Genomic DNA, 27,191 nt, shown 5'->3' with positions numbered 1-27,191 from the left:
CCAAAGCAGCCTATCCTTAGACTCAAATTTTGAATTCAAGATACCCTTGAAATACATATGTTCATTACTTAGCTCCTTCAGTCAAAAAAATCAAAGAAAACACAATAATATTCATCATCCAGACTCCCTTTGCACATTCCATCTTTATGTGGCTTATTTTCCTTTACATCTTTTAATCTATGACTGTCTGTACTCTGTCTCCTTAAAGGCTTTATTTTATTTTTTTAACTATTTACTTATAATTTTAATAACTCTTTATACTCTTTTTCTCCTCTCTCTTAAGTCTACGTACATTTTTTAAACACACTGAGCTTAGAGGTCTTTTTCATCTGAATTTGCCTTTATGGTGTATCTTTAATTATTTTCTGTCCAGGAGTGCTTCTTAAAATGCTAAGTGCTTTTTAAGAATATAAACTGCTCCATTGCTAGGGTATATACGGTACTTCCTGCTTGTTCCACACAGGCTGACATGGTGGAAGTCCATTCACAACCTCTGCAAGTCCTGCATATTGCCCCAGTTCTAAATATGCAGCAGGTTTGTGTTGAGCCACATGCTGCTTACAAATCCCATTTAAATATTCGGTCTTTTGAATGAGCCAGAGGTGATGCTGGCAGCATGGCCCAGAAAGCTGGCATTTCAAAATGCTCAGCTTTTTTCCTGCTACTGCTGAATCAGGAAAACTTCTCTTAAAGGAACTGTGGCATGCCACCAGGAGACATCAAGAAGCTGTGTTAAACTCTGTATTTTTGTGTCTAGAATGTCTATTCAAGTTCTTTCAGGTTTTAAGTGGATTTAGTCAACCACGTTAGCGCCAAATAGCAACATCAAATTCTACAAATGCTTAGGTCTGATTAAACAAAATAATTTAGAATTTGGTATTTTTTTTCAAATTTTATATGGTATTCTTTATATATGTGTTTTTATCTACATGTACAATAACTGGTTTCATTTATTTCTTCATGGTGTGTGAAGATAATAAGATGTGTCTTGGATTACCCTGGGTTACCAAATGGTATATGTATGCATATAAAAATATTTGGAATCCCCCAAACCACACTGCAGTATAGCACAGTGTGTAGAGATTGCACCAGACTTTTATCATTGGGTGCAAACATCTTTGGTGGTTTTCTTTTTAAAAGTAAAGCATAGTGTTGTCATTTAGAAAGCAACAGTGTAAGTGGCAGGATTCACCACCAACTCCTTCTCTCTTGGAAGTTTCACTGAGAAACCATGATTTGTTGATAGTTCTAGTCAAGCTGTAATGTTCCTGCTACTTGAATCTGCCCATGGGAAATACTTCAGCAGTGAAGAGTAGGCCACTAATGCATGCTCCTTCTGTGTCTGCTGTTCGTGGGCCCATTTTTATGCAGAATAGTGCGGTAATCATATTGCTAAGAGTTTGCAATTGCAATGGCTATGTCACAACCCTTCTTGTCTTCAGCTTCCATGTTTTTATGCCCCCTCTTCCACAGTTTTCCCTGAGCCCTGTAGAGGATGGTATATATGTCTTGTTTAGGTCTTAGCACTAATCTGTTATTTATTCTCAGCACCCTATCCATCCATGAATTTACTGTCAGTCACTGGAAAGAGACTTCTCTGATTAAAGCTGAGAGGGTTATTTGTCTGCATACAAACTAAATATTTAAAAGCCACTTCGATATTGTTTTAACTTAGCTAAACAAGAGAATTCTATTTTCCTCCAGGGCCTATTATTTTCTGTGGGGTTTTGACTAGGTTTTACAGTACCGGTTATGGATCCCCTTAGAGAGGGAATCACATTTAATCAAAGGGAAGTTGTTTACCTTATAACATTAGTGCCACTCTTGCACAAGTGAGCACATCTTGTCTGGCTGGTTTCATCTTCATGGTTTGGAGTGTTCACAGGTAAATAGGTAAGGCCATTGATACCTTTTCTTGCTGCAGTTTGGATTGCACCTACCAATCCTGGTGAAGGTAACCAGTAAAGAGGAAGATTCCAACTCAGTTGCAGCTTTTCAATCTATCATTTAGTCAGTGTATGTGACATACTCTGTCTCATTTAGTTCTTATGAATAGTCAAGAAGAATGGACAGAGCCTGTATTAGTTTAGAAATGCTTTGAAGCTTTTGTACACAAATGAAGGGCAAATATTAGCATGTGATTTTACTTTGTTTTGTTTTACTTGGGGGGGGGCTTCAGTTACTTCACTCATTTTCGAGTTCTATCCATTTACCAGTGAATTTCATTTCTTTTTAACCTGAATAAAACCTTGTAAATTTAACCTTGTATTTATGAACCATATTTTCATTATCCATCAGTTTGTGGACATATAGCCTGATTCCATTCCTTAGCTTTTGTAAAGAGTGAAAGCACTGATGAGTAAATATCTCTATAGGAGAACATTGAGTCTTGGGCATATAATCCCAGGAATGGGATAGCTGGAACATGACAGTTCTGTCTTATCGAGGAATCTTCACACTGATTTCCATAGTCAGTATAACACTCTGCGGTCCTACTGACAAGGAATAAGGGTTTCTTTACCTTTACACGCTCACCAGCATTTGTTGACATTTGATTTCTTCATAATAGGCATTCTGACTAGGGTGAGATAACTCTCAAGGTAGGTTTTTTTCTGCATTCCAGTGATGGCTAAAGATGTTGAACACTTTTTAAAGCTCTTTTTTCATCATTTGTAATTCATTTGAGAATTCCTTGATTTTTATCTGTAGACCATTTTTTGATTGGTTGGTTTTCCTAAAAGTTTTTCTTTGTGAATTCTATTAATAATTCTCTGACTGATGTATAATTGGCAAATTTTTTCCCTTTCATTCAAAATAACAAATGGCTCCAGTAGAGTCTTTTAATTTCCTCCTGAAACTTCCCAAACCAGGTCTCCATCATTTGCATTGTTCTCACTATTCTTATCTTCCATATTTACAGAACACTGAGCTCTCAACATTCAGCAACTTTTCTAGCCAAAGTTCCTATGTCTTTCCACAGTCTTCCCCAAAACAACACCATTAGGTCTGTCACATTAATGTCCTACAATCCCTGTACCAGCTTCTGTCTTTGTTCTGTTCTGTTGCTGTGAAGATACATCATGATAACAGCAACTTCCACCTGCCAATAGCATTGTCAGGCCTGTAACAATACCCCACTCCTGGTATGTAGTCGGGGGCTGTTCATTTGTTCCTGGCTGCTCAGATCCAAAGTAATCACATGGAAACTGTATCATTTGAAATACTTCTTGGCCAATAGCTTAAGTATATTGCTAGCTAGCTCTTATACTTAAATGAACCCATTTTCATTATTTCATATTTTACCACGAGGGTCGTGGTTTACTTGTTAAGTTCCAGGTCACGTCTGTTTCCTCCAATGGGTACATGACATCTCACCTACTATGCCTTCTTTCTCCCAGTATTTTGTTTAGGTTTCCTACCTAAATATACTCTGCCCGATCACAGGGCAAAGCAGATTCTTTACTCATTAACCAATAAAAGCAACATGTACAATGAAATGTTTTTCTGTACTTAGCTCATTCACAGTCAAAATATTCAAAGAAGATACAATAATATGCATAATCTAGACTGTGTATTTTCCATCTTTATGTGGCTTAGTTTTCTTTACTCGTTTAATCTATTTAATCTACGACTTTCTGTACTGTTTCTCTTTAAAGGCTTTACCTTTTTAAAAAAAATCATTTACTTCTTTTTATATCTATTTCTTCTCTTTCCCAAGCCAATGTACATTTATCAAACACTGTAACCCATTTAGAAGTCTTTTTCATCTGGATTTGTCTTTATTGCATGCGTATCTGTATTATTTTTTGATCAGAAACAGCTTTTTAAAAAAATGCTGAGTGGGCATGGCTAGGACCAACTCTGCGGTCCTGCCTGTTGGTTCCGCTCAGTCCAACATGACAGAGGTATGTTCATGACCTCTGAGAGCCATGCACATCGCCCCATTTTCAGGCACACAACAGATCTGTGTTGCCATTAAGCAAGTTGTATCACTCTGCTCAAAAACTCTATTCAAATGCTCCATAGCAGGACTTCCAGAAAGAATCATAGCCATTTGTGCTGGCGAATCAGGAATCTGCCATTTTTAAAGAAGAGGCAAAGTTTTACTGTACCTCTCTCAAAGAAGTTGTGGCACCCCTGCTCATTGTGAGCCCATTCCAAAAAAAAATATTTGTGGCTCCATGAAGCTGTGCTAAACTCTGTTTATTTTGTGTCTAGAATTCCTTCCAAAACTCTCCCATGTTTTATGTGAATAATCTCAGCCCATGTTGGTGCGCCAATCTGTTGGCAAAGGTTGCTCGTTCATCCCTGCTGCCTAGACCCAAAGTAACCACTCAGAAACTATATTATTTAAAACACTGCTTGGCCAATAGCTTAAGCATATTGCTAGCTAGCTCTTGTGTCTTAAATTAGCCCATTTCCATTACTTTATATTTTACCATGAGGTTTCTGATTGACTGATAAAGTTCTGGGGCACATCTGTCTACTCTGGTGGCTACATGACCTGTCACTGACTCCGCCTTCTTTCTCCCGTCATTCAGTTAGGTTTTCTGCCTTGTGCTACTCTGCCCTATTACAGGCCAAAGCAGCTTCCTTATTCATTAATCAATAAAAGCAACACATATACAGAAGGACTTCCCACATCACTTGTACCAACTTGTCTTAGAATTTCTGTTGCTGCAATTAAAGACCATAACCAAAAAAGAAGGAGGAAAGGGCTTATTAAGCTTGTGTTTCCACACTACAGTTTATCATCAAAGCTAATCAAGACAGAAACTCAAAACAAAGCAGGAATCTAGAGGCAGGAGCTGATGCAGAGGCCATGGAGGGGTGCTGCATACTAGTCAGCTTCTTATAGAGCCCAGGACCACTTGCCCAAAGGTGGCCCCACTTACATCCATCACTAATTAAGAAAATGTCCCTAGGCCTGCAGTCATACATGTAGGAAGAACACTGTATATGTAATAAATCTTTTTACAGAAGATTATATCGTCTTTAGTCTCAAGTTATAAGAGCTCATTAAGAAAAATAATCACAAGTTTAAATTTTCAACACTGAAATAGTTACTGAAGAACATAACAAAAGAAGCGTTTTTATTAAGGAAAGGTAAGAAGTTTGGGCTTGAGAATGTGATCTGTATATAGTTTTACTGAGTGGACTTTATTCATTGAAAGTTCAAAGCAGATTACAAGTACAGATCTTCATTTTGTGGAAGTATTGCCACTACCCTACTGAAAGGAAAGTCATGTTGATGGCTTCTGATTTTACCTTTATGGGTGTAAAAATGACAGCTTGACAAAGGCAGTTCAGAAAAATAAGTACATAATAATAAATGAGCATATTAATAATAAAATATAAAGCCATTAAATGACAGTGTACATTGAAGATTTTCATGCTCTCAGTCACTATTTTTCGTCATTTGCGTTTGAGCGTAAATTATTTTATGGATCTTTTTCTGTAAAATCAATCATAGTTGGATAGTGCTTGGGAGATATTTATGAAAGTTTGGAAAACTTTAAAAAATTTTAAAAAGTTTGAAGTGCTATAAATTTTGAGATATAAGCCTTTATAATAAGAAAATACAGATACTGATTATATTTTAGAAATTCATATTTTAACATTAAACAATATCCCCAAGTGTTTATCATTTCAGTTAGAGACAGTTGAGGGAATGGGATAGTTGAGATGGAGGAAGGAGAGATATGAGAGCAAGGAAAGAGATATCTTGATTGAGGAGTTAGCAAGAAACCTGGCCCTAGAAAAATTCCCAGGAATCCCCTAGGATGACCCCAGCTGAGACCCTAAGCAATAGTGGAGAGGGTGCCTGAAATGGTCTTGCCCTATAGTCACACTGATGATTATCTTAAATATCACCATAGAACCTTCATCCAACAACAGATTGAATCAGAGGCAGAGACCCACATTGGAGCACTGGACTGAGCTCCCAAGGTTCCAGTTGAAGAGTGGAAGGAGTGAGAATATGAGCAAGGAGGTCAAGACCATGAGACAGTTTGTCTGAGCTAATGGGAGCTCACCAACTCCAACTGGACTGGGAGTGAACGAACATGGGATCAAACTAGTCCCTCTGAGTGTGATTGACAGTTGGGGCAGACTGAGGGGCCACTCACAGTGGCACTGGGATTTTTCTCTACTGCATGTACTGGCTTTTGGGGATCCTATTTTCTTTGGGTGTATACCTTGCTCAACCTAGATGTAGTAGGGAGGGCCTTGGACTTGCCACAGGGCGGGGTGTATTGTCCTCTCTTAGGATTGGAGAGGGGAAGGGTGGGAGGGTGTGGGGAGGGAGTGGAAGGAGGGGATGGAGTGAGAATTTGGATTGATTGTTTTTCAAGTAATAAAATAATAAAAAAGAAAAAAGACATTGTGATATTCAGAAAAAAATTTAAATGAAATTCATTTAAAAGTGTTGAATAAATATGAGAACATAATGAATTTCTATGTTACAAAAGTTATGGCGTGAAAGTTAAGTTACATTTTAACTATATATGTGTGCCATAATCTGAATTTTCTTGTGTTATAGAAAGCAATTTTAATAAGAAATCTAAAATACAAGTTCTTTATTCCCTTGTGGTGTTTTGCTATTCCACATTTCATTTTTCAGCATCATATTTTCAAGTTTGACTATCAAATATTACTTTGGTGGTTTTTATATATAATTTTATGAAAATTTTTAGAGAGTGGTGTGCTTGTGTATGCATGCCACCTGGAAATCTGAGGACTTTGGGGAATAAGTTCTCTCCTTCCACTTGATGGAAGGAGAGGGTCTTGTTTCTGCTGGACTGCACAGCATATGCAGGCAGACTGGGCACTGAGCTTCTGGGTGATTCTCCTGTCTTCACCTCCTGTCTTACCTCAGAAGTGCTGGAATTACAGGTGCTTGCTACCACATCTGGCTTCTTTACTTGGGTTCAGGGGTTAGGTTTCTCAGGTGGGTGAGGCAAGCTCTTTAGCCCAGTAAACTTTTGGCAGCCCAATTTTATGGGCATTTTACATGTATGATGCTATAATAAGAAGAAAGTGAACATTTTATCATGAGATTATTTGGTAAGCATATGCAAAATGTGTTAACCTGAGCACTTGTTTCTAATTTTTGATTAATTTGTCACTTTAAGAAAGATTTACAAACTCCAGATTCTACACTAGTGTTTGCTAAATAAGTGTTTGTCATAAGCTTCCCAGTGTTTGCTTAAGTCTTGTATTCCTTTCACCAGTAATATTGGGTTTGCAGGCTTACAGTGTGGAGGGTCAGGAAAGGAGAGGAAAGGAAGAAGGGGAGGGAGCTCAGCTGAACTCCATTGTTGGCTTTGGGTATCTGCTCTGCATCCTATGAAGAGGCTTTACCTCATGCTTTGGGTTTGTTTTCTGTTTTTCTCTGCAGGAGTGTGGTGGTGCCTGTAAAGAAGCCACCTCCAGGGAGTCTAGCTGTCACTACTGTGGGAGCCACTGCTGCAGGAAGTGGGCTGCCAACAGGCAGTACCTCAAGTATATTTGCTGCCCCTGGAGCTACACCAAAAAGTATGATTAACACGACAGGTATCGTCCTTATAGACTTTTGTGAAGCTTCATCCTTTTTTCTCCGTTTGCCGTATCTTCATTTTCCCATGTGATCTTAACAACTAAAATGCCCAGAACATACTTAGGGTTAGCTTAGTCTTGAGTGTGCTGCACTCTGTGCGACAACTTCTCAGAACTTGCTGCTGGCTCTAGGACACAGACACAGTGGTCGTTTCAGGAGACAGTACTGATCTTTTGTTCTGAGTTGTCTCAGAACATCATAGTCCACATTCAGGGTACAATCAGATTATTGGAATACATTTGGGGAGCAAAAGCCGTTTTAGGTACTGGAGAGTGACAGGTGAAAACAAACTTATATAAAGCATGTGAAGGTGCTCACACATATTAGTGCTAGAAAATGGGTTTTTTGGATTGAACCCTTCAAGGAAAAGTAGAGTTCCCTGAGAACCTTGATGATTTGCAAGAGCCTCAGCTTTGTAAACAGAGCGTGTGAACAAGGACCACTGCCTCACACTGAATAATTATGTTCTTAGGTTATGCCTGTGTCCAATTTGTTGTCCAGCTATTTCCTATGGTTCTAGAAATCGAAAGTGCCAATTTAAAAATATGACTAAAATCAGTCTCTCTCCTCTGTCTCTGTTTTTCTTCTCTCTGTTTCTCTCCTCTCTCTGTCTCTGTCTCTGTCTCTCTCTCTCTGTCTTTCAAATTTCCAGAAATGTTCCTATTGATTATTAGATAAATAAATCCTTACCCAAATCTTTGTGATTCCGTTTTAGGTATTTATACAACGCAAGATGATCCCTGACTTTCCTTCCCTGACTATAGTAGTCTTCTGTTCTCCAAACTGTATAGCCTTGAACTTTTCCATTTATTATCATTACTTAGATTCTTCCCATTTCTATTGATTTTGTAGCTCCCTTTTGTGCTTTCTGTATCTATCTTGTTTATCATGTCACCTGAGTCTGACATATCATGAGCCACACATTTATGGGGTTTACTAAGTAGAACACTCTCTTAGACATATATACTTGTCTCGATCATTGAGCAGCATTAATAGCATTTTAAATTTTGTAAGTTTATTTTTTCAGTTTTAAAAATTTAACAGTGTGATAGAATCTGTCCTTAGTGATGTCTAGTAAATAAAGTCCTTTTTTCTTATGACTGCAGTGAAACGAAAAGCTTAAATCACCTTTTTGTCTTTGAATAAGCCAAGTTATGCTTTCTTGTATTTTTTGTTTTAAAAATTACTGATTGATATATAACAGTATAAGGTTTTGATAGTATAAATATATATTACAGTAAAAATTAAAACTAAGCAATAACCTTCCTCCTTAATACTTGGTCATATATAGAGAGCTATAAATATGAGCTAACATTTATGCTGAGCACAGTGTACAGTTTAGATATTAGCCCATGGCACTATACAGTCATTATAGTGGAAATTCAGTGAGCAACTCATTTTGTTGGAGTTAGAATAAGATATAAAATATTTAGAAACATTAGATGTCCCTCAACTCGTTTAATGTACTCACATGACATATTACAAAAAAGTCTCTAAAATGGCATCTTTGTATCATTACGGAGAACCAGTTATTTTAAAATCAGGTACTGTTCTACTCATGATAGGGCTTCTAAAGCAATCATTTTATCAAAGTCAGAATTTAATGCTGCAAAATGATAAAATTATGCTCTCAGTGTTTTGAAAATTTGCCTTAGATCATTAGGTTTAAGAATATTGCAACATAGTAATAAAAAGGGGATAAAATTTTCACATTTAAATTTGCATTGTTTTATCAAACTCATTTAATCTAGACTTTTTCATGTTGATGTTTTTTATTTATATCCATTTGTAACACGTAATTTTCTTAGATTAACATAAGTTAACTGGATTTTAATGTATTATCTATTATTTAAAATCATGGAATTTATTAGTATACTAATGACCAAATAATTTTTAATTGTTGAATTCTTGTTAGCTATTCTAATGAGTTATTGTTTGAAAATCAAATAGAAATAAAATAATGAATTTATTTTGTTATATGAATTTATATTTAAAACTAAAATTATTATTTTGGGAACAGGTGCTGTGGATTCAGGGTCCTCCTCCTCTTCCTCCTCTTCTAGTTTTGTGAATGGTGCTACCAGCAAAAATCTTCCAGCTGTACAGACTGTAGCCCCAATGCCAGAGGATTCAGCTGAGAATATGAGGTATGCATAGAGATTTGCTTTGTTTACCAGTTTTATTCTCCCTTTTTAAGACACAGTGAAATACTCAGTGGTGGGAACACCTAAAGTAAACATCCTTGGGAATGTCAGTTAGCTACATACTCTTAAGATATTTGTAACTGCCTAACCATGGGTCTTGGAGAAATTGCTAAAAATCAGCATTTTATTTTCAAATGCAGATTGAGGTGACTTGATTAAAACTGCTCACAGAACTTTTAATTATTTGTAGTGTAGCACATACTGTCATTTCCATTAATAGTTCAAATGTGGAAAGATACTATATTAGAAATTGATCATCTCTGAGTGATAACAGTTTAAACCATTAACTTTGAAAATAAGTCTGAAAAGAAAAAATAATAATAATAAAACAGCTTGGCAGTGCATTTAATCGCAGCACTTGGGAGGCAGAGATAGACGGATCTCACTAAGTTTGAGGCAGCCTGGTCTACAAAGGAAGTACGAGGACAGCCAGGATTATTACACAGAAAAGCCCTGTCGAAAAATCAAAAGAGGAAAATAAGTCTGTGTAATTTTATGTGATATGTATCATTGAACCTCAAATAGCCAGTGCTTTTAGTTCATTGTGGTGATTAATGAGTCAGAATGTAGTGCCCCACATTATGAAGTTTATAAACATTTATAGTTTTCCAGTTTTTATCTATTTCAAATAATGCTATCATGTAAATGACAATATGGGTATTTATTATTCTCTGAGTATTTGCTCTGCTACTGTGTATATCTTTTAGGCAAATGAAAGATTTAGAGTGGACTTGCCGCCTACCTTTTCTGTCTACTGTGACTAGACTGTGCCAAGTGATTTTCTGTGCATTTGTCAGAGTTTGCTGACTCAAAAGCTGAAAAGAGAATCCCAGTTCACTCTTACCTTGGCCATTTTGCTGGGTTTTTTCTTTTCATTATCAATATGGCCTGTTTGGACCAATAGCAGATATATATATATATATATATATATATATATATATATATATATATATATATATATATATTCATATTCAAGGTATTTTGTTTTTGCCTGTGGTTGCCTTTTGTGTTGTGTAAGTATTTGCTTACATTTCCTCACTCTGTTGAGTTGCATAACCAGCTGGAATGGCTTTTTGATAAACGCATAACAAGAAACAGGGATAGGAATATGGCTGACTCTCATCTGAAGACTTCTTTATACAATGATCTTTCACTTCTGTCACAAATTGTGACCTTATATTCTTGAATTGAGTTTCACACTCAGTTCTGCTGTAACTGTTCACCTTCTTCTACTAAGCTGACAAAATTAGCTTCAGGTTTAATAATGACAGTAAGGGCCTTGAGGGAGGTCTTTGGGCTTTGCCCAAACTCTTGTACAAAAAGTCAAAAATTCTCCATGCTTCATATTTTTTTAAAACATTGGAATCAGGGTTAAAACACCAATTGTTACAAACAAGTGTGATTTTTTTTTATAGAATGGAGTCTTCAGAAACTGTTTCCACAGTGTGCTGGACCTTTAGTTCTCTTTCCATGTTTTCATTTCCAAACTGTGAATATCAAATATTCCTTTCAGAATTTTAGTTTTTCTTAAACAAATGGTTCTTACTAGTGCTTCTTATTTTGCTTTGTATCAGTCTTAATATGTTTCTGATTTTATTCACTTTTAAGGAGCTTAATATTTTGTGTCTATACTTTTATCAAGTTAATTTTCATTTCAACTTTATTGAGATCATTTGTTTTCATTGCTGAAGCTCAATAAAAATGATAAGAATTTACATATTAATGAGATTTACTAGTTTATAACCTAGTGAAACCACATTGCATATTAGAATGAAAAAATATATTTGTCACCTCAGAAATTTCCACGGTCATATATGTAATTTACCCATCCGTGCAAGTAGGAAAGGCTTAGGTGTTTCTCAGCTTTTTATTTTAGATTTTACATTCAAAGTTTTTAAAGGATGGGATCATATGATGTGTACTGGTTTTTTACTTTCTTCTTTCACATGGTTTATTACTTTGTTGATTCATTTATCTTTGTTCATGACTGTTCTAGTCCTATTTATTATCCAAGTATCATTCCACTTTGTGACTTATGAGTTTATGTGTTTTCTCAATGACAGACACTGGAGTTTTTCCTGCTTTGGCATATTACAAATAATGTAATCCTAAGTCTTGGGCTTGCCAATACGTTTCTTTTTCTTTTTATTTTTGAGTAAGAATAACTAAGAATAAAATTGCTGGTAGGATAATAAGTAAGTACTTAAAATTATGAGAAAATGCTGAGCGATTTTGTAGAGTGGCTGTCATTGCACTTTCTGGAGCGATGATGAAACATCCCATGCTTTTCATGTGTCAGTACTAGGTATTGTCACATTTTATCATGGTGAGATAATTATATCCGTTTTTATTGCTGCTGAGTGTTTTTGCCTGTGTTTATGGGTCATTGAACTCTTCCTGTGTCTTAAAATGGATTTTTTTTCTTAAAATATGTAGGCGTTAGTAGTATACTCTTCATAGGTGCCCGTTGTCAGCCACATGTATTCCATTGTCTTATTCTATAGACTGTTTTTTAATTAATTAATTAATTAATTAATTAATTAATTATTAAAGATTTCTGCCTCCTCCCCGCCACAGCCTCCCATTTCCCTTCCCCTCCCCCAATCAACTCCCCCTCCCTCGTCAGCCTAAGAGCAATCAGGGTTCCCTGCTCTGTGGGAAGCCCAAGGACCACCCACCTCCATCCAGGTCTAGTAAGGTGAGCATCCAAACAGCCTAGGCTTCCACAAAGCCAGTACGTGCAGTAGGATCAAAAACCCACTGCCATTATTCTTGAGTTCTCAGTAGTCCTCAGTGTCCGCTATGTTCAGCAAGTCCGGTTTTATTCCATGCTTTTTCAGACCCAGGCCAGCTGGCCTTGGTGAGTTCCCAATAGAACATCCCCATTGTCTCAGTGTGTGGGTGCACCTCTCGCGGTCCTGAGTACCTTGCTCGTGCTCTCTCTCCTGTTAAGAGCTAGAACTTTCTATTTTCTGTGAATTTCAGTGTCTCAAATAGCATTTCGATTATAACTTCTGTAATAACTAAATCATCTTTGTCAACCACCAACGTCTTATATTCTTACTTTCCCCCCTAAAAGTCCTGTATTTCCCCATTGATGGCGAAGTACCTGATCTATTTGATGTAGTTTTAAAACAGCTGGGTAAGCTTTGAGATTTGCTCTTAGGTACAGTGGTTTAAATTTTGTTTTATATGTTTCTTAAAACAAAATTGGTGATTTTTCATTATGGCTTAATTGATCCTTTAGACTTGTGGAGCATTATATCGATTAATTACTGTTCCTATTCGTCAGTGCTGTCTGTCGTGCACTGAGATCCTGAAGTTTTATTGTAACATTCTTGAACTTTTTGGTGTGTCTTTAAAAATATCTTTTATGTCTTTGATGGTGTTCAGTGTTAGGATTTCTCTTTGTCTTCCCTCTAGTTTTTGTGTTGGGTTAATGGAGTTTTCCTTTCTCCCAGTTTCTCTCCATTGTTGATTTATTGTTTCCTTCAGTTTTAGGTTTATTTAAGGTTTTAATATTGGAGTTTTAAACACAGTTGTAGTATTATTTGCTTATAATGGTTCACAGCAGACTGTTCTTGCAACCCTTGATCATCATACATCTCCCTGGTAGTCGTTTGATGGAGCTTGATTTTGGGTAAAAGGTGTAATGCTTAAAGTCTGCATTCTGCTATGGTGTTCAATCCGCAGCTTACAAATAAAATGAAATTAAAATAGATAGATAAATCAAAAGAAGCAATATAATACTATTGCTTTGTCTAAGACAGTCATTTTGCTAGTATTTATTATTTCTCATACTCTTAATTTACATAAATCTAGGATTTTGTCAGGAATCATTCTCTTTATTGAAAGGACTTTCTCTAACAGTTCAAGCTATTTCAAATGTTTTCCCAACATTTGTTTTTGTGAAAAGCCCCTAGTTTTCCTTTGATTTCTTCATGACTTTCTGACTTATACAGAATTGTTGGCCTCTATGTTTTGGAAATGGATTTGAAATATATTTTTTCCAAGTCTTCAGGCTTGCATAGTATTTATGTAGAGAGTGTTATTTTTTGTTCTGTGAAGTGAGCCTTTAATCTCTGCTTTCCTCAAATTTCTTATTTTCTGCATTGTAATAGTTTATTATGACAAATTTGGGTTATTTACTCTTAATATTATACATGATGTTTTATATCTCTTGAGTACACGCTTTTAGTAACTTTTACTGTTTGTGGAAATTCTTAACTGATGGTCATGTATTTCTTTTGTTGTGTCTTTCATTTTCTTAGTTTTGTGTTGTGGCCACATCAAATTTGCAGAAATCTAGTACTCTGTTTATTAATTCCCTCATTTCTGCAGGCTTCAAGTCTTACACACTCAGACTGGACTGAGATCTACTTTAAGATTATCTGAGGCGATAGCCTGCCCGCAGCGAGCAGGGTGGGCCCTTTGTTCGCGAGCTAACCAAGGAGCACGGAGTTTCGATCTGGGCACCAAGTGAAACATCATTGTGGTGAGTGAGTGCTGCGGCAGCTGGGAACATACCTCAGCCCGCCCACACTTCCAGGCCATCCTACAGGGGCTATACTGCCCAAACCGCCTCTCTATTTCTATCCCATTCAGCTTACATCCAGATCCCCACACGCCCTGACTCCCTCCCTCTCTCCCTCCTTTGGGGCATAGCGCCTCCCTGCCCAGCCTGCTAGGACGCTGGGACCGACCCGGGAGGACAAAGGGGTGGCCGGTAGCTCCTTTGTACCCATAGCCTGCCCGCAGCGAGCAGAGTGGGCCCTTTGTTCGCGAGCTAACCAAGCAGCGAGGAGTTTCGATCTGGGCACCGAGTGAAACATCATTGTGGAGAAACATCTCTGGGGAGTGACATCACTGGGAAGGTACATCAGTGGGCAAGAAGACCTGATCCTGTAAAAGAAGATCCAAAGGGGAGTATTGGGAGGAAGAGATGGGCAGACGCCAATGCAGGAATTCTCCCAACAATCTGAAAAACAACACGAAACCACCAGAAGCCAGTGACCCCACAACAGGAGGACATGAACACCTTAATCAAGAAGATGTAGAAAAAACTGACTTCATGAAAGTGATTGACACCCTTAAACAGAATATAAAAAACACCCTTATGGAAATGGATGAGAAGTATAATAGAAAGTTCGAGGAATTGAGTAAATCAGTGAATGATACCCTAGGAAACCAAGGAAAAACAATCAAGCAGATAAAGGAAACAGTTCATGACTTGAAAACTGAAATGGAGGCAAAGAAGAAAACACAAACAGAGGGCCAGCTGGACATGGAAAATCTAGGTAAACGAATAGAGACTACAGAATCAAGTATAACCAGCAGAATACAAGAGATAGAAGAAAGAATCTCAGATTCTGAGGATAACATAGAGAAAATAAACACTCTGATCAAAGAAAACAGCAAGTCCAACAAACTCTCATCACAAAACATTCAGGAAATATGGGACACAATAAAAAGACCAAACCTAAGAATAATTGGAGTAGAAGAAGGAGAAGAAGTGCACCTCTACGGTACAGAAAATATACATAATAAAATTATAGAAGAAAACTTTCCCAAACTGAAGACAGATGTACCTATGAAGGTTCAAGAAGCATACAGAACACCAAATAGGCTGGATCAAAAGAAAACATCCCCTCGCCATATAATAAACCAAAACACAAAATATACAGAATAAAGAAAGAATATTAAGAGCCACAAAGGAAAAAGGCCAAGTTACTTATAAAGGTAAACCTATCAGACTTACACCTGACTTCTCTATGGAAACCATGAAAGCCAGAAGGTCCTGGATAGATGTTCTCCAAAAACGAAGAGACCACGGATGCAAGCCCAGACTACTATATCCAGCCAAACTTTCATTCACTATAAATGGAGAAAACAAAATTTTCCAGGATAAAAACAAATTTAAACAATACGTAGCCACAAATCCAGCCTTACAGAAAATAATAGAAGGAAAATCACTAACCAAGGAGTCCAACAATGACCACAATAACTCAGACATCTAGAGACTCTTCACCAGCGCAAATCAAAGAAGGAAAACACACAAACCCTACTACTAAAAAAGTGACCGGAGTTAACAACCACTGGTCATTAATATCACTTAATATCAATGGGCTCAACTCACCTATAAAAAGGAACAGGCTAAGAGATTGGATAAGAAAACAGGATCCAACATTCTGCTGTCTACAAGAAACACACCTCAACCACAAAGACAGGCACCTACTCAGAGTAAAGGGCTGGGAAAAGGCTTATCAAGCAAATGGACCTAAGAAACAAGCAGGTGTGGCCATACTAATTTCTAACAAAGTTGACTTCAAACTTAAATCAATCAGAAGAGATGGAGAGGGACATTTTATACTCATAACAGGAACAATTCATCAGGAAGAAGTCTCAATCCTGAATATCTATGCCCCTAATATAAAAGCACCCACGTACGTAAAAGAAACATTACTAAAACTCAAGGCAGACATCAAACCGCACACACTAATAGTAGGAGACTTCAACACTCCTCTCTCACCAATGGACAGGTCAAACAGACAGAAACCTAACAGAGAAATTAGAGAATTAATGGAGGTAATGAAGCAAATTGACTTAACAGACATCTATAGATTATTCCACCCAAAGAGGAAAGAATATACCTTCTTCTCTGCAGCTCATGGAACCTACTCGAAAATTGACCATATACTTGGTAACAAAGCGAACTTACACAGTTGCAAAAAAATATTAGTAACCACCTGTGTCTTATCAGATCACCATGGATTAAAGTTAGAATTCAACAACAATGCTACCCCCAGAAAGCCTACAAACTCATGGAAACTGAACAGTCAACTACTGAACCATACCTGGATTAAGGAAGAAATTAAGAAAGAAATTAAAGTCTTCCTTGAATTCAATGAAAATAAAGAAACAACATACTCGAACTTATGGGACACTATGAAAGCAGTCCTGAGAGGAAAGTTCATAGCACTAAGTGCCCACCTAAAGAAAACAGAGAAAGCACATATTGAAGACTTAACAGCCCACTTGAAAGCTCTAGAATAAAAAGAAGCAGACTCACCTAGGAGGAGTAGAAGACTGGAAATAATCAAATTGAGGGCTGAAATCAACAAAATAGAAACACAGAAAACAATCCAAAGAATCAATGAAACAAAAAGCTGGTTCCTGGAGAAAATCAACAAGATTGATAAACCCCTATCCAAACTAATCAAACGACAGAGAGAGAACACGCAAATTAATAAGATCAGAAATGAGAAGGGGGACATAACCACAGACACAGAGGAAATTCAGAGAGTCATTAGATCTTACTACAAAAGCCTGTATGCCACAAAACTGGAAAATGTAAAAGAAATGGACGCTTTTTTAGATAAATACCATTTACCAAAACTAAACCAGGACCAGGTGAACAATCTAAACACACCTGTAAGTCGCGAAGAATTAGAAGCTGTTATCAAAAACCTCCCTACCAAAGAAAGCCCAGGACCAGATGGTTTCAATGCAGAATTCTACCAGAACTTCCAAGAAGACCTAATACCTATACTCCTTAATGTATTCCACAATATAGAAACAGAAGGGTCATTACCAAATTCCTTTTATGAAGCCACAATTACTCTGATAACAAAACCACTCAAGACTAAACCAGGAAAGAGAACTACAGGCCAATCTCACTCATGAATATCTACGCAAAAATCCTCAACAAAATACTGGCAAATCGAATCCAAGAACACATCCGAAAAATTATCCATTATGATCAAGTAGGCTTCATTCCTCAGATGCAGGGCTGGTTCAACATACGAAAATCTATCAATGTAATCCAGAATATAAATAAACTGAAAGAAAAAAACCATATGATCATTTCATTAGATGCTGAGAAAGCATTTGACAAAATTCAACATCCATTTATGTTAAAAGTCTTGGAGAGATTAGGGATACAAGGGTCATACCTAAATATAATAAAAGCTATATACAGCAAGCCGACAGCTAACATCAAATTAAACGGAGAGAAACTCAAAGCCATCCCACTTAACTCAGGAACACGGCAAGGCTGTCCACTCTCGCCATACCTCTTCAATATAGTGCTTGAAGTTCTAGCAATAGCAATAAGACAACATAATGGGATCAAGGGGATTCGAATTGGAAAGGAAGAAGTTAAACTTTCGTTATTTGCAGATGATATGATAGTGTACATAAGAGACCCCCAAAACTCCACCAAAGAACTTCTACAGCTGATAAACAGCTTTAGTAATGTGGCAGGATACAAGATCAACTCCAAAAAATCAGTCGCCCTCTTATACACAAAGGATATGGAAGCAGAGAGGGAAATCAGAGAAGCTTCACCATTCACGATAGCCACAAACAGCATAAAATATCTAGGGGTAAATCTAACCAAGGAAGTGAAAGATCTATTTGACAAGAACTTTAAGGCATTGAAGAAAGAAATTGAAGAGGATACCAAAAAATGGATGGACCTCCCTTGCTCTTGGATTGGGAGGATCAACATAGTAAAAATGGCAATTCTACCTAAGGCAATTTATAGATTCAATGCAATCCCCATCAAGATCCCTTCAAAATTCTTCACAGATCTGGAGAAGACAATAATCAACTTTATATGGAAAAACAAAAAACCCAGGATAGCCAAAACAATCCTATACAATAAAGGATCTTCTGGAGGCATTACCATCCCGGACTTCAAACTCTATTACATAGCTACAGTAATGAAAACAGTGTGGTACTGGCATAAAAACAGAGAAGTCGACCAATGGAATTGTATAGAAGACCCGGATTTTATCCCACAAACCTATGAACACCTCATTTTCGATCAAGGAGCTAAAAGTATACAATGGAAGAAAGAAAGCATCTTCAACAAATGGTGCTGGCACAACTGGATGTCAACGTGTAGAAGAATGAAAATAGACCCATATCTCTCACCATGCACAAAACTCAAGTCCAAATGGATTAAAGACCTCACTATCAGTCAGAACACAGTGAACCTGATAGAAGAGAAAGTGGGAAATACCCTACAACAGATGGGCACAGGAGAGCGCTTCTTTGTATAACCCCAGAAGCACAGACATTAAGGGCAATATTGAATAAATGGGACCTACTTAAACTGAGAAGCTTCTGTAAAGCAAAGGACACTGTCACTAAGACGCAAAGGCAACCTACTGACTGGGAGAAGATTTTCACCAACCCCACAACAGACAAAGGTCTGATCTCCAAAATATATAGAGAACTCAAGAAACTAGACTTTAAAATGCTAATTAACCCAATTAAAAAATGGGGCACTGAACTGAACAGAGAATTCTCAACAGAAGAAGTTCAAATGGCCAAAAGACACTTAAGGTCGTGTTCAACTTCCTTAGCAATCAGGGAAATGCAAATCAAAACAACTTTGAGATATCATCTTACACCTGTCAGAATGGCTAAAGTCAAAAACACCAAGGATAACCTTTTCTGGAGAGGCTGTGGAGGAACGGGTACCCTCATCCATTGATGGTGGGAATGCAATCTTGTGCAACCACTGTGGAAGTCAGTGTTTCGGTTTCTTAGGAAATTCGGGATCAACTTACCCCTGGACCCAGCAATACCACTCTTGGGAATATACCCAAGAGATGCTTTATCAAATGACAAAAGCATTTGTTCAACTATGTTCATAGCAGTATTATTTGTAATAGCCAGAACCTGGAAACAACCTAGATGCCCTTCAATGGAAGAATGGATGAAGAAAGTATGGAATATATACACGCTAGAGTACTACACTGCGGTAAAAAACAATGACTTCTCGAATTTTGCATGCAAATGGATGGAAATAGAAAACACTATCCTGAGTGAGGTGTCCCAGACCCGAAAAGATGAACATGGGATGTACTCACTCATAATTGGTTTCTAGCCATAAATAAGGACCACGGAGTCTACAAGAGGTGAACCTAAAGAAGCTAAGTAAGAAGGTGAACCCAAGGAAAAACATATAGTTATCCTCTTGGCTAAGGGAAGTAGACCAAATTTCTGGGGAGAAAATGGGATCTTGGGGATGGGGTGGGATGGGGGTAAAGGAGATGGGGAGAGAAAAGGTTGAAGGGAAGGAGGGGGGACCTGGGAAACAGGAGAATTGGGATAAAGGAAAGGTGGATAGGGGAGCACGGAACCACAATTCTTAGTTAAGGGAGCCAGTTTAGGGTGGGCAAGAGACTTGACCCTAGAGGGGCTCCCTAGTGCCCAAGATGAGGTTCCCAGTTAGTTCCTTGGGCAGCTGAGGATTAGGAACCTGAAATGACCCAATCCTAGAGCAATACTGACGAATATCTTGCATATCATCATAGAATCTTCATCTGGTGATGGATAGAGATAGAGACAGAGACCCACACAGGAGCACTGGACTGAGCTCCCAAGGTCCCAAGGAGGAGCAGAAGGAGGGAGAACATGAGCAAAGAATTCGGGACCACGATGCGTGCATCCACCCACTGAGACAGTGGAGCTGATCTACTGGGAGCTCACCAAGGCCAGCTGGACTGTGACCGAAAAAGCATGGGATAAAACCGGACTCTCTGAACATGGCGAACAATGAGGGCTGATGAGACACCAAGGACAATGGCAGGGGGTTTTGATCCTACTTAATGTGCTGGCTTTGTGGGAGCCTAGCCAGTTTGGATGTTCACCTTCCTAGATATGGACGGAGGGGGGAGGACCTAGGACTTACCACAGGGCAGGGAACCCGGACTGCTCTGTGGACTGGAGAGGGAGGGGGGGAAAGAGTGGGGGGAGGGGGAGAAGGGTGGGAGGAGGGGGAGAAGGGTGGGAGGAGGGGAAGGGAAATGGGAGGCTGGGAGGAATGGAAACTTGTTTTTTGTTTATGTTTTTTTCTTCTTTTCGCAATAAAAAAAAAAGATTATCTGAGGCTAAAAAATGTTCAACTCTTATCATCTGGGACTCATGAACCTGTTAATTACTGTCTGCCCAGACTGTACTTGGCACTCAGCATTTTCCTTTTTCTTTGAACTTGGCTTGCTCTCCTCAGAACCATTCGAGTATTTCAGATGCTTCTCATTCTGGGATGCTGCTCTTCCTCTTCTGACTCTTCTTTCCTGTCTTTTTTCTTCTCAGTGCTTCTTCTGGAACCACAGTAGTGTCTATGTTTTTATAGTTCATGTGTTTAGACTGAGCAGACCTCCAGTCTTAATCTCCCTGTCTTAATGTACACATGGCCTGTCTATCTGTAGGTTCTGGAGGTTGTGGCTTAGGTACTATTGGACACATTATTTAATGTAGTGGACTTCAGGAATTTAGCAAAACTATAAGAGATTACTTCTTACTGTCCCAAAGCTCTTGAATTCCTGTGTGATAAAATACTTAAAATAGTATCTCTTAGCTATTAAAAATGTGGTGTGTTTATTGCATTATTATTAACTAAAATCACCATACTGTAACATTAAAATTTACAGCTTTCTAATTCTAACACTGTATCCATTCACCAAGCTCTCCTAATCTTCCCCCTCATCTCCAGCTTATGTAACCATATTCAACTCACAATTTCAATGAAACTGAGTTATTTAGATTCTTCATATGTGTGATATTATGCAGTATTTATTCTATACATGATTTTTCTCATGTTGCATATTGTCTTCCAAGCCTATCCATGTTTGTTGCAGATGACATAAGCATTCTGGATGTGGTCTATATACCACCTCTTCTGTATATACATTCACCTGTTGATAGACACTTTGATTAGTTTCATATGTCTTTTGTCATCTGTACTAATGAAGCATGAACATCTTTAAAGTCACTGGTTCTTCACCTGGCTTACTTAACCCTTTTGATTCATCTGTTGAAAGCATATTGTCTGTTTTAATCATATTTTTCATTTCTACCATTATTAGAGATTTATATACTTTTGCTTCTGTTGTAATACCCCTTTGCTCGTATATGGTGGCTGTCTTGTCATGTCTTAATTCTTACAGATGTTAATCATGCTTATTTTAGATTCCTAGATGATTCTAGAATCAGATTTACTTATGATCCTGATTCTGTTAGCTTATCTCTGTTGTTGTTTTTTTTTATGCTGCTTTGAATAGATTGTAATGCTGGTTTAAAATGAACTTTTTGGGTATGATGGTAGCATTTTAGTAGCATTGATGCCCAAAATGGACCCTATTCTACTGTGCCCAGTTTTCAGTGTTAGAAACCAAGTCATCCTAGTTTAATTTTATTTTGTACTGTTTTGGTTATTCTCTGTGAACTGCAGCTCAGACGTTCTCGGTCTTTACCTTTTACTTGAGCTGGTACTGTTATTTTTGTACTGTTTTGGTTCTCTGTGAACTGCAGCACAGACGTTCTTAGTCTTGACCTTTTACGTGAGCTGGTACTGTTTTACCAACTGTTCTCAGTCTTCTTGTTCACTCTTTGTAGGATGCTTGGGTTTTGTCTTTCAGAGAGGTTCAATACTCTGTAAGCCCTTCTGCAATCATAGTGTTCAGGGGCCTGGGCTTCTTGCCCTGGTTCAGACTCATTCTCAGTCATGGGCAAATAGAGAATCTTACACAGATTCTGACTACTTCTCAGTGATGGGATCATAAAATATTGAGATCTCATGATACTTTCTTACCCCATCCTTGGTGCATAGAATTTTCCTATTCCAGCACTAGCAATGTTTAGTTTTTCTTTTGTGTCCTGGATTGGCATGTTTGCCACCTTTTCCACAGCCTCCATGAGTCTGTTATCCTGTCCTCTGGAGGAGATGGAAAATGATTCCAAGCTATGCTTTGTGATTCCTTTCTGCAGTTATTGGAACATCTCAGCTTGCAGAAGAAGCAAAGGAAGTTTTTTCCAACTTGTACATGCTGTCTAGTCTTTTTTCATTCATTGGTGAAACTTATAGTAACAATCTGAAAGTAATTTTAGTATCCTACTGCGTTTACCACTCTAAGAATTCACTCTCCCATATTATAATGCTCACACTTCAGCTTTAAAAATTTCAAATGTTAGCTGAACTATTATGACCAGTTCACATAAAATCTTATGATTCTTCTTCCTCAGCTTTCACCAGCAAAAGCATGTTCCTGCATCCTCTTCCCATTGAGAAGTTACTGGTTTTGGTTTCAGGTACAAGGCTAGAAGCTGCCTGATAGCATTTATATGCTCTTGTGTCAGAATAGGATTCTGTTCATTGTATGGCCTCCTCTGTGATTATTACGTGTGTGACTCTGGGTTTTTCCATCAGAAATAGATGTCCTTTATCTCAAGTTATTTGTTTATTTTTCTACTTACGTTTTCCAAAATTATCTATGAACTGAATGCTGTTCTAAAAGTACAATAAATTACTAACTCAGGGAGCAGCTCCATGTGCAAAGCAGACATATGTCTGACTTAGTGGGGATTGTTCTGGATAAGACCACTTATGAAGGCTTGAGGAATGGGAGTTGGTCTGAAAGAAAAGTGGCACAATTCCAAGAGAAGAACACTGCATAGGAAAGAGCCAGGACGGCAATAGCCTAGAGAGCTACCATCCTCAGTCCAATCAAGGCTCAGTGCCTTCACGTTTTCACTGGCCAGTTTTGGTTGTAGACTTGGGTGGAAGAGCCTCCCTTCCGGGGAGAAAGCACAGCTCTGCTCAGAGCTCTCCCAGCACAAGAGTCACTTACGTAGCTCCTTGGACGTTATTGTCTAAGAATATCTTTTAGAAAGCTTATTACCATTTCTATATCAGTGATTTAAAGCACAAATCCTGGTGCTTTGTATTATTGGACTTGAGCCTCAGTTAATGCTTTATTTTCTTTACTTTATATTTTTATCTTGCTATAGAGATGTTTTGTGACATTTTTTTTAACTAGTTGACTTGAAAAGAGGAATCTTTGCATTTCCATGTTCAGTTATTTCCTTTCTATCTACCAAACATCCAATTAACAATTTCCAAAAATGCACTCCAAAAGCTTTTATAATTTTTAAATACATCTCTAACAGGCATCATGCTTCTTAAAACATGAAAAATGTTTACATGGAATTTAGTTTACATTTTAAAGTAATAAACTTCTTATATAGAAGAATTTTGTTCAGCCTCTATCTACTTCCTTAATGTGTATATTGTACTCTTAAAATATATATTATTCTTTTTTTTTTTTTTTTTTTTTTTTTTTTTTTTTTTTTTAATAATTTTTTTTATTAAGAAAAGAAGAAAAAAAAACATAAACAAAAAACAAGTTTCCACCTCCTCCCAGCCTCCCATTTCCCTCCCCCTCCTCCCACCCTTCTCCCCCTCCTCCCACCCTTCTACCCCTCCCCCCACTCCTCTCCCCCTCCCTCTCCAGTCCACAGAGCAGTCCAGGTTCCCTGCCCTGTGGTAAGTCCTAGGTCCTCCCCCCTCCGTCCATATCTAGGAAGGTGAACATCCAAACTGGCTAGGCTTCCACAAAGCCAGCACATTAAGTAGGATCAAAACCCCGTGCCATTGTCCTTGGCGTCTCATCAGCCCTCATTGTTCGCCATGTTCAGAGAGTCCGGTTTTATCCCATGCTTTTTCAGTCACAGTCCAGCTGGCCTTGGTGAGCTCCCAGTAGATCAGCTCCACTGTCTCAGTGGGTGGGTGCACGCCTCGTGGTCCCGACTTCTTTGCTCACGTTCTCCCTCCTTCTGCTCCTCATTGGGACCTTGGGAGCTCAGTCCAGCGCTCCAGTGTGGGTCCCCGTCTCCGTCTCCATCCATCACCAGACGAAGGTTCCATGATGACATGCAAGATATTCGTCAGTATTGCTCTCGGATAGGGTCATTTCAGGTTCCCAATCCTCAGCTACCCAAGGAACTAACTGGGAACCTCATGTTGGGCACTTGGGAGCCCCTCTAGGGTCAAATCTCTTGCTCACCCTAAAGTGGTTCCCTTAACTAAGAATTGTGGTTCCGTGCTCCCCTATCCACCTTTCCTTTATCCCAATTCTCCTGATTCCCCAAATCCCCCCTCCTTCCCTTCTACCTTTTCTCTCCCCATCTCCCCTTACCCCCATCCCACCCCACCCCCAAGATCCTAATTTTCTCCCCGGCAATTGGGTCTACTTCCCTTAGCCAAGAGGATAACTATATGTTTTTCCTTGGGTTCACCTTCTTACTTAGCTTCTTTAGGTTCACCTATTGTAGACTCCGTGGCGCTAATTTATGGCTAGAAACCATTTATGAGCGAGTACATCCCATGTTCATCTTTTTGGGTCTGGGACACCTCACTCAGGATAGTGTTTTCTATTTCCATCCATTTGCCTGCAAAATTCGAGAAGTCATTGTTTTTTACCGCAGCGTAGTACTCTAGCGTGTATATATTCCATACTTTCTTCATCCATTCTTCCATTGAAGGGCATCTAGGTTGTTTCCAGGCTCTGGCTATTACAAATAATACTGCTATATCCCACAAACCTATGAACACCTCATTTTCGATAAAGGAGCTAAAAGTATAAAATGGAAGAAAGAAAGCATCTTCAACAAATGGTGCTGGCACAACTGGATGTCATCTTGTAGAAGAATGAAAATAGACCCTTATCTATCACCGTGCACAAAACTCAAGTCCAAATGGATTAAAGACCTCAATATCAGCCCGAACACACTGAACCTGATAGAAGAGAAAGTGGGAAGTACCCTACAGGAGCTGGGCACAGGAGATCGCTTCCTATGTATAACCCCAGAAGCACAGACATTAAGGGCAACATTGAATAAATGGGACCTACTTAAACTGAGAAGCTTCTGTAAAGCAAAGGACATAGTCAATAAGACACAAAGGCAACCTACTGATTGGGAGAAGATCTTCACCAACCCCACAACAGACAAAGGTCTGATCTCCAAAATATATAAGGAACTCAAGAAACTAGACTTTAAAATGCTAATTAACCCAATTAAAAAATGGGGCACTGAACTGAACAGAGAATTCTCAGCAGAGGAAGTTCAAATGGCCAAAAGACACTTAAAGTCGTGCTCAACTTCCTTAGCAATCAGGGAAATGCAAATCAAAACAACTTTGAGATATCATCTTACACCTGTCAGAATGGCTAAAGTCAAAAACACCAAGGATAACCTTTGCTGGAGAGGCTGTGGAGGAACGGGTACCCTCATCCATTGCTGGTGGGAATGCCATCTTGTGCAACCACTGTGGAAGTCAGTGTTTCGGTTTCTCAGGAAATTCGGGATCAACTTACCCCTGGACCCAGCAATACCACTCCTGGGAATATACCCAAGAGATGCTCTATCATATGACAAAAGCATTTGTTCAAAATATATATTATTCTGTTTGGAAGAAATTAGGAGAAAATGTCAGCTTTTGATTTTATAAGATCATGGAAAATAAAATAAGCACACTTTTCTTTTTTACAACATAATGTTTTGCTTAGTGGTAGCAACCCTAGAAACTTCAGCTTAAAAACTGTTTGACTGTGTGTTACAGATTCTGAAATTTCTGATCTGTTTACCCATCAGCTCTCTAGTATGCTTGCTCATGTTTCCTAGCTGTAATTGAATGAAAGCCTGATAAAATGTTTAAAGCCAAGGCTTGTCAGTTCCTAGTCATAACATGGAGCTGATTAAACAAACTTGTATGGCTTTTCGACCATAATGCTCCCTTTCTATGCATTTTCCTAAACCTTTTCATTTACCTATGCCTACATTCCCTAATTCATATAGGAACATTTAATGGTAAAGTCTTTCTACCATGGAATTCCCTAATTGAATTATTTTCTATCTGCTGTTTCTTATTGGTACATTACATAATAGAGTTACTTGCTTTAGCTTTACATGATGTTGTTAGAGCTGCCCATTCCTTTTTTATTTTAAGGAATGAATACATTTAAGAACTTTAAAAAGCAAAATTAATTTTTTTATATTTATGAAATTATGCTAAGAAACTACAGTACTACAAAAGAATTGACCTTGAGAGTTAAGTCAAGATTATAATTTTATAGTAACACAATTATAAAAATGGAATGTAGTAAAAGAAAATTAATAATATGTATAATTTCCAAAATGAGTATGGGTAATGACAAGTTTTCAAGGACTAGGAAGCAGTATGTTTCTGTGCACTTGGATTGTTCATCTTCCCTGTTATGCTGGCATTCCTCTTACAGCCACATGACCTCAAATGTAGCTGGAGGTTGGATCTTTGTTTGGAAACATTTAATAAGTATTGTAGCAATGGGTTTTTAGACATTGTTTTCTCCCATTGTTTAATTGTGTTTTATTTGTATAAAATCCTTAGAATTGGCAGGGCCCCCACTCCCTGCATACCTCCTCTTTCTTCCTAGCCCACCCAGCTCCCATCCAGAACCCTCCCCACTTTGCCCCACCGCCTTCTTTCTGCACATAACATCACCCAGCCCAGCCTGTCTGGGCACTGGGTCCGAATCATCGGGGCACCCAAGCGGGCA

At 38.2% G+C, this 27,191-nt stretch overlaps 1 protein-coding gene and 1 non-coding gene across 2 annotated transcripts in view; both read left to right on the top strand.

Annotated features, from left to right (window-relative positions):
• Positions 1-27,191, top strand: part of LOC121437307 (neurobeachin-like) — a 107,352-nt gene that overhangs the window by 23,516 nt on the left and 56,645 nt on the right. Inside the window, exons 4-5 of the mRNA XM_041637169.1 lie at positions 7,400-7,554; positions 9,618-9,744. Coding sequence (XP_041493103.1) covers positions 7,400-7,554; positions 9,618-9,744 — 282 coding nt within the window. The remainder of the gene's footprint in view (positions 1-7,399; positions 7,555-9,617; positions 9,745-27,191) is intronic.
• Positions 5,178-5,307, top strand: LOC121437311. The gene has a single exon (XR_005972958.1). It is a non-coding gene; the product is annotated as a small nucleolar RNA SNORA69 (small nucleolar RNA).

Source organism: Microtus oregoni, unplaced genomic scaffold, assembly GCF_018167655.1.
Source record: "Microtus oregoni isolate MIOR12 unplaced genomic scaffold, Mior012 000051F_ref0000332, whole genome shotgun sequence".
Classification (NCBI taxonomy): domain Eukaryota; kingdom Metazoa; phylum Chordata; class Mammalia; order Rodentia; family Cricetidae; genus Microtus; species Microtus oregoni.
Note: the sequence above shows the minus strand (reverse complement) of the source record. Positions and strands in the feature narration are given on the sequence as shown.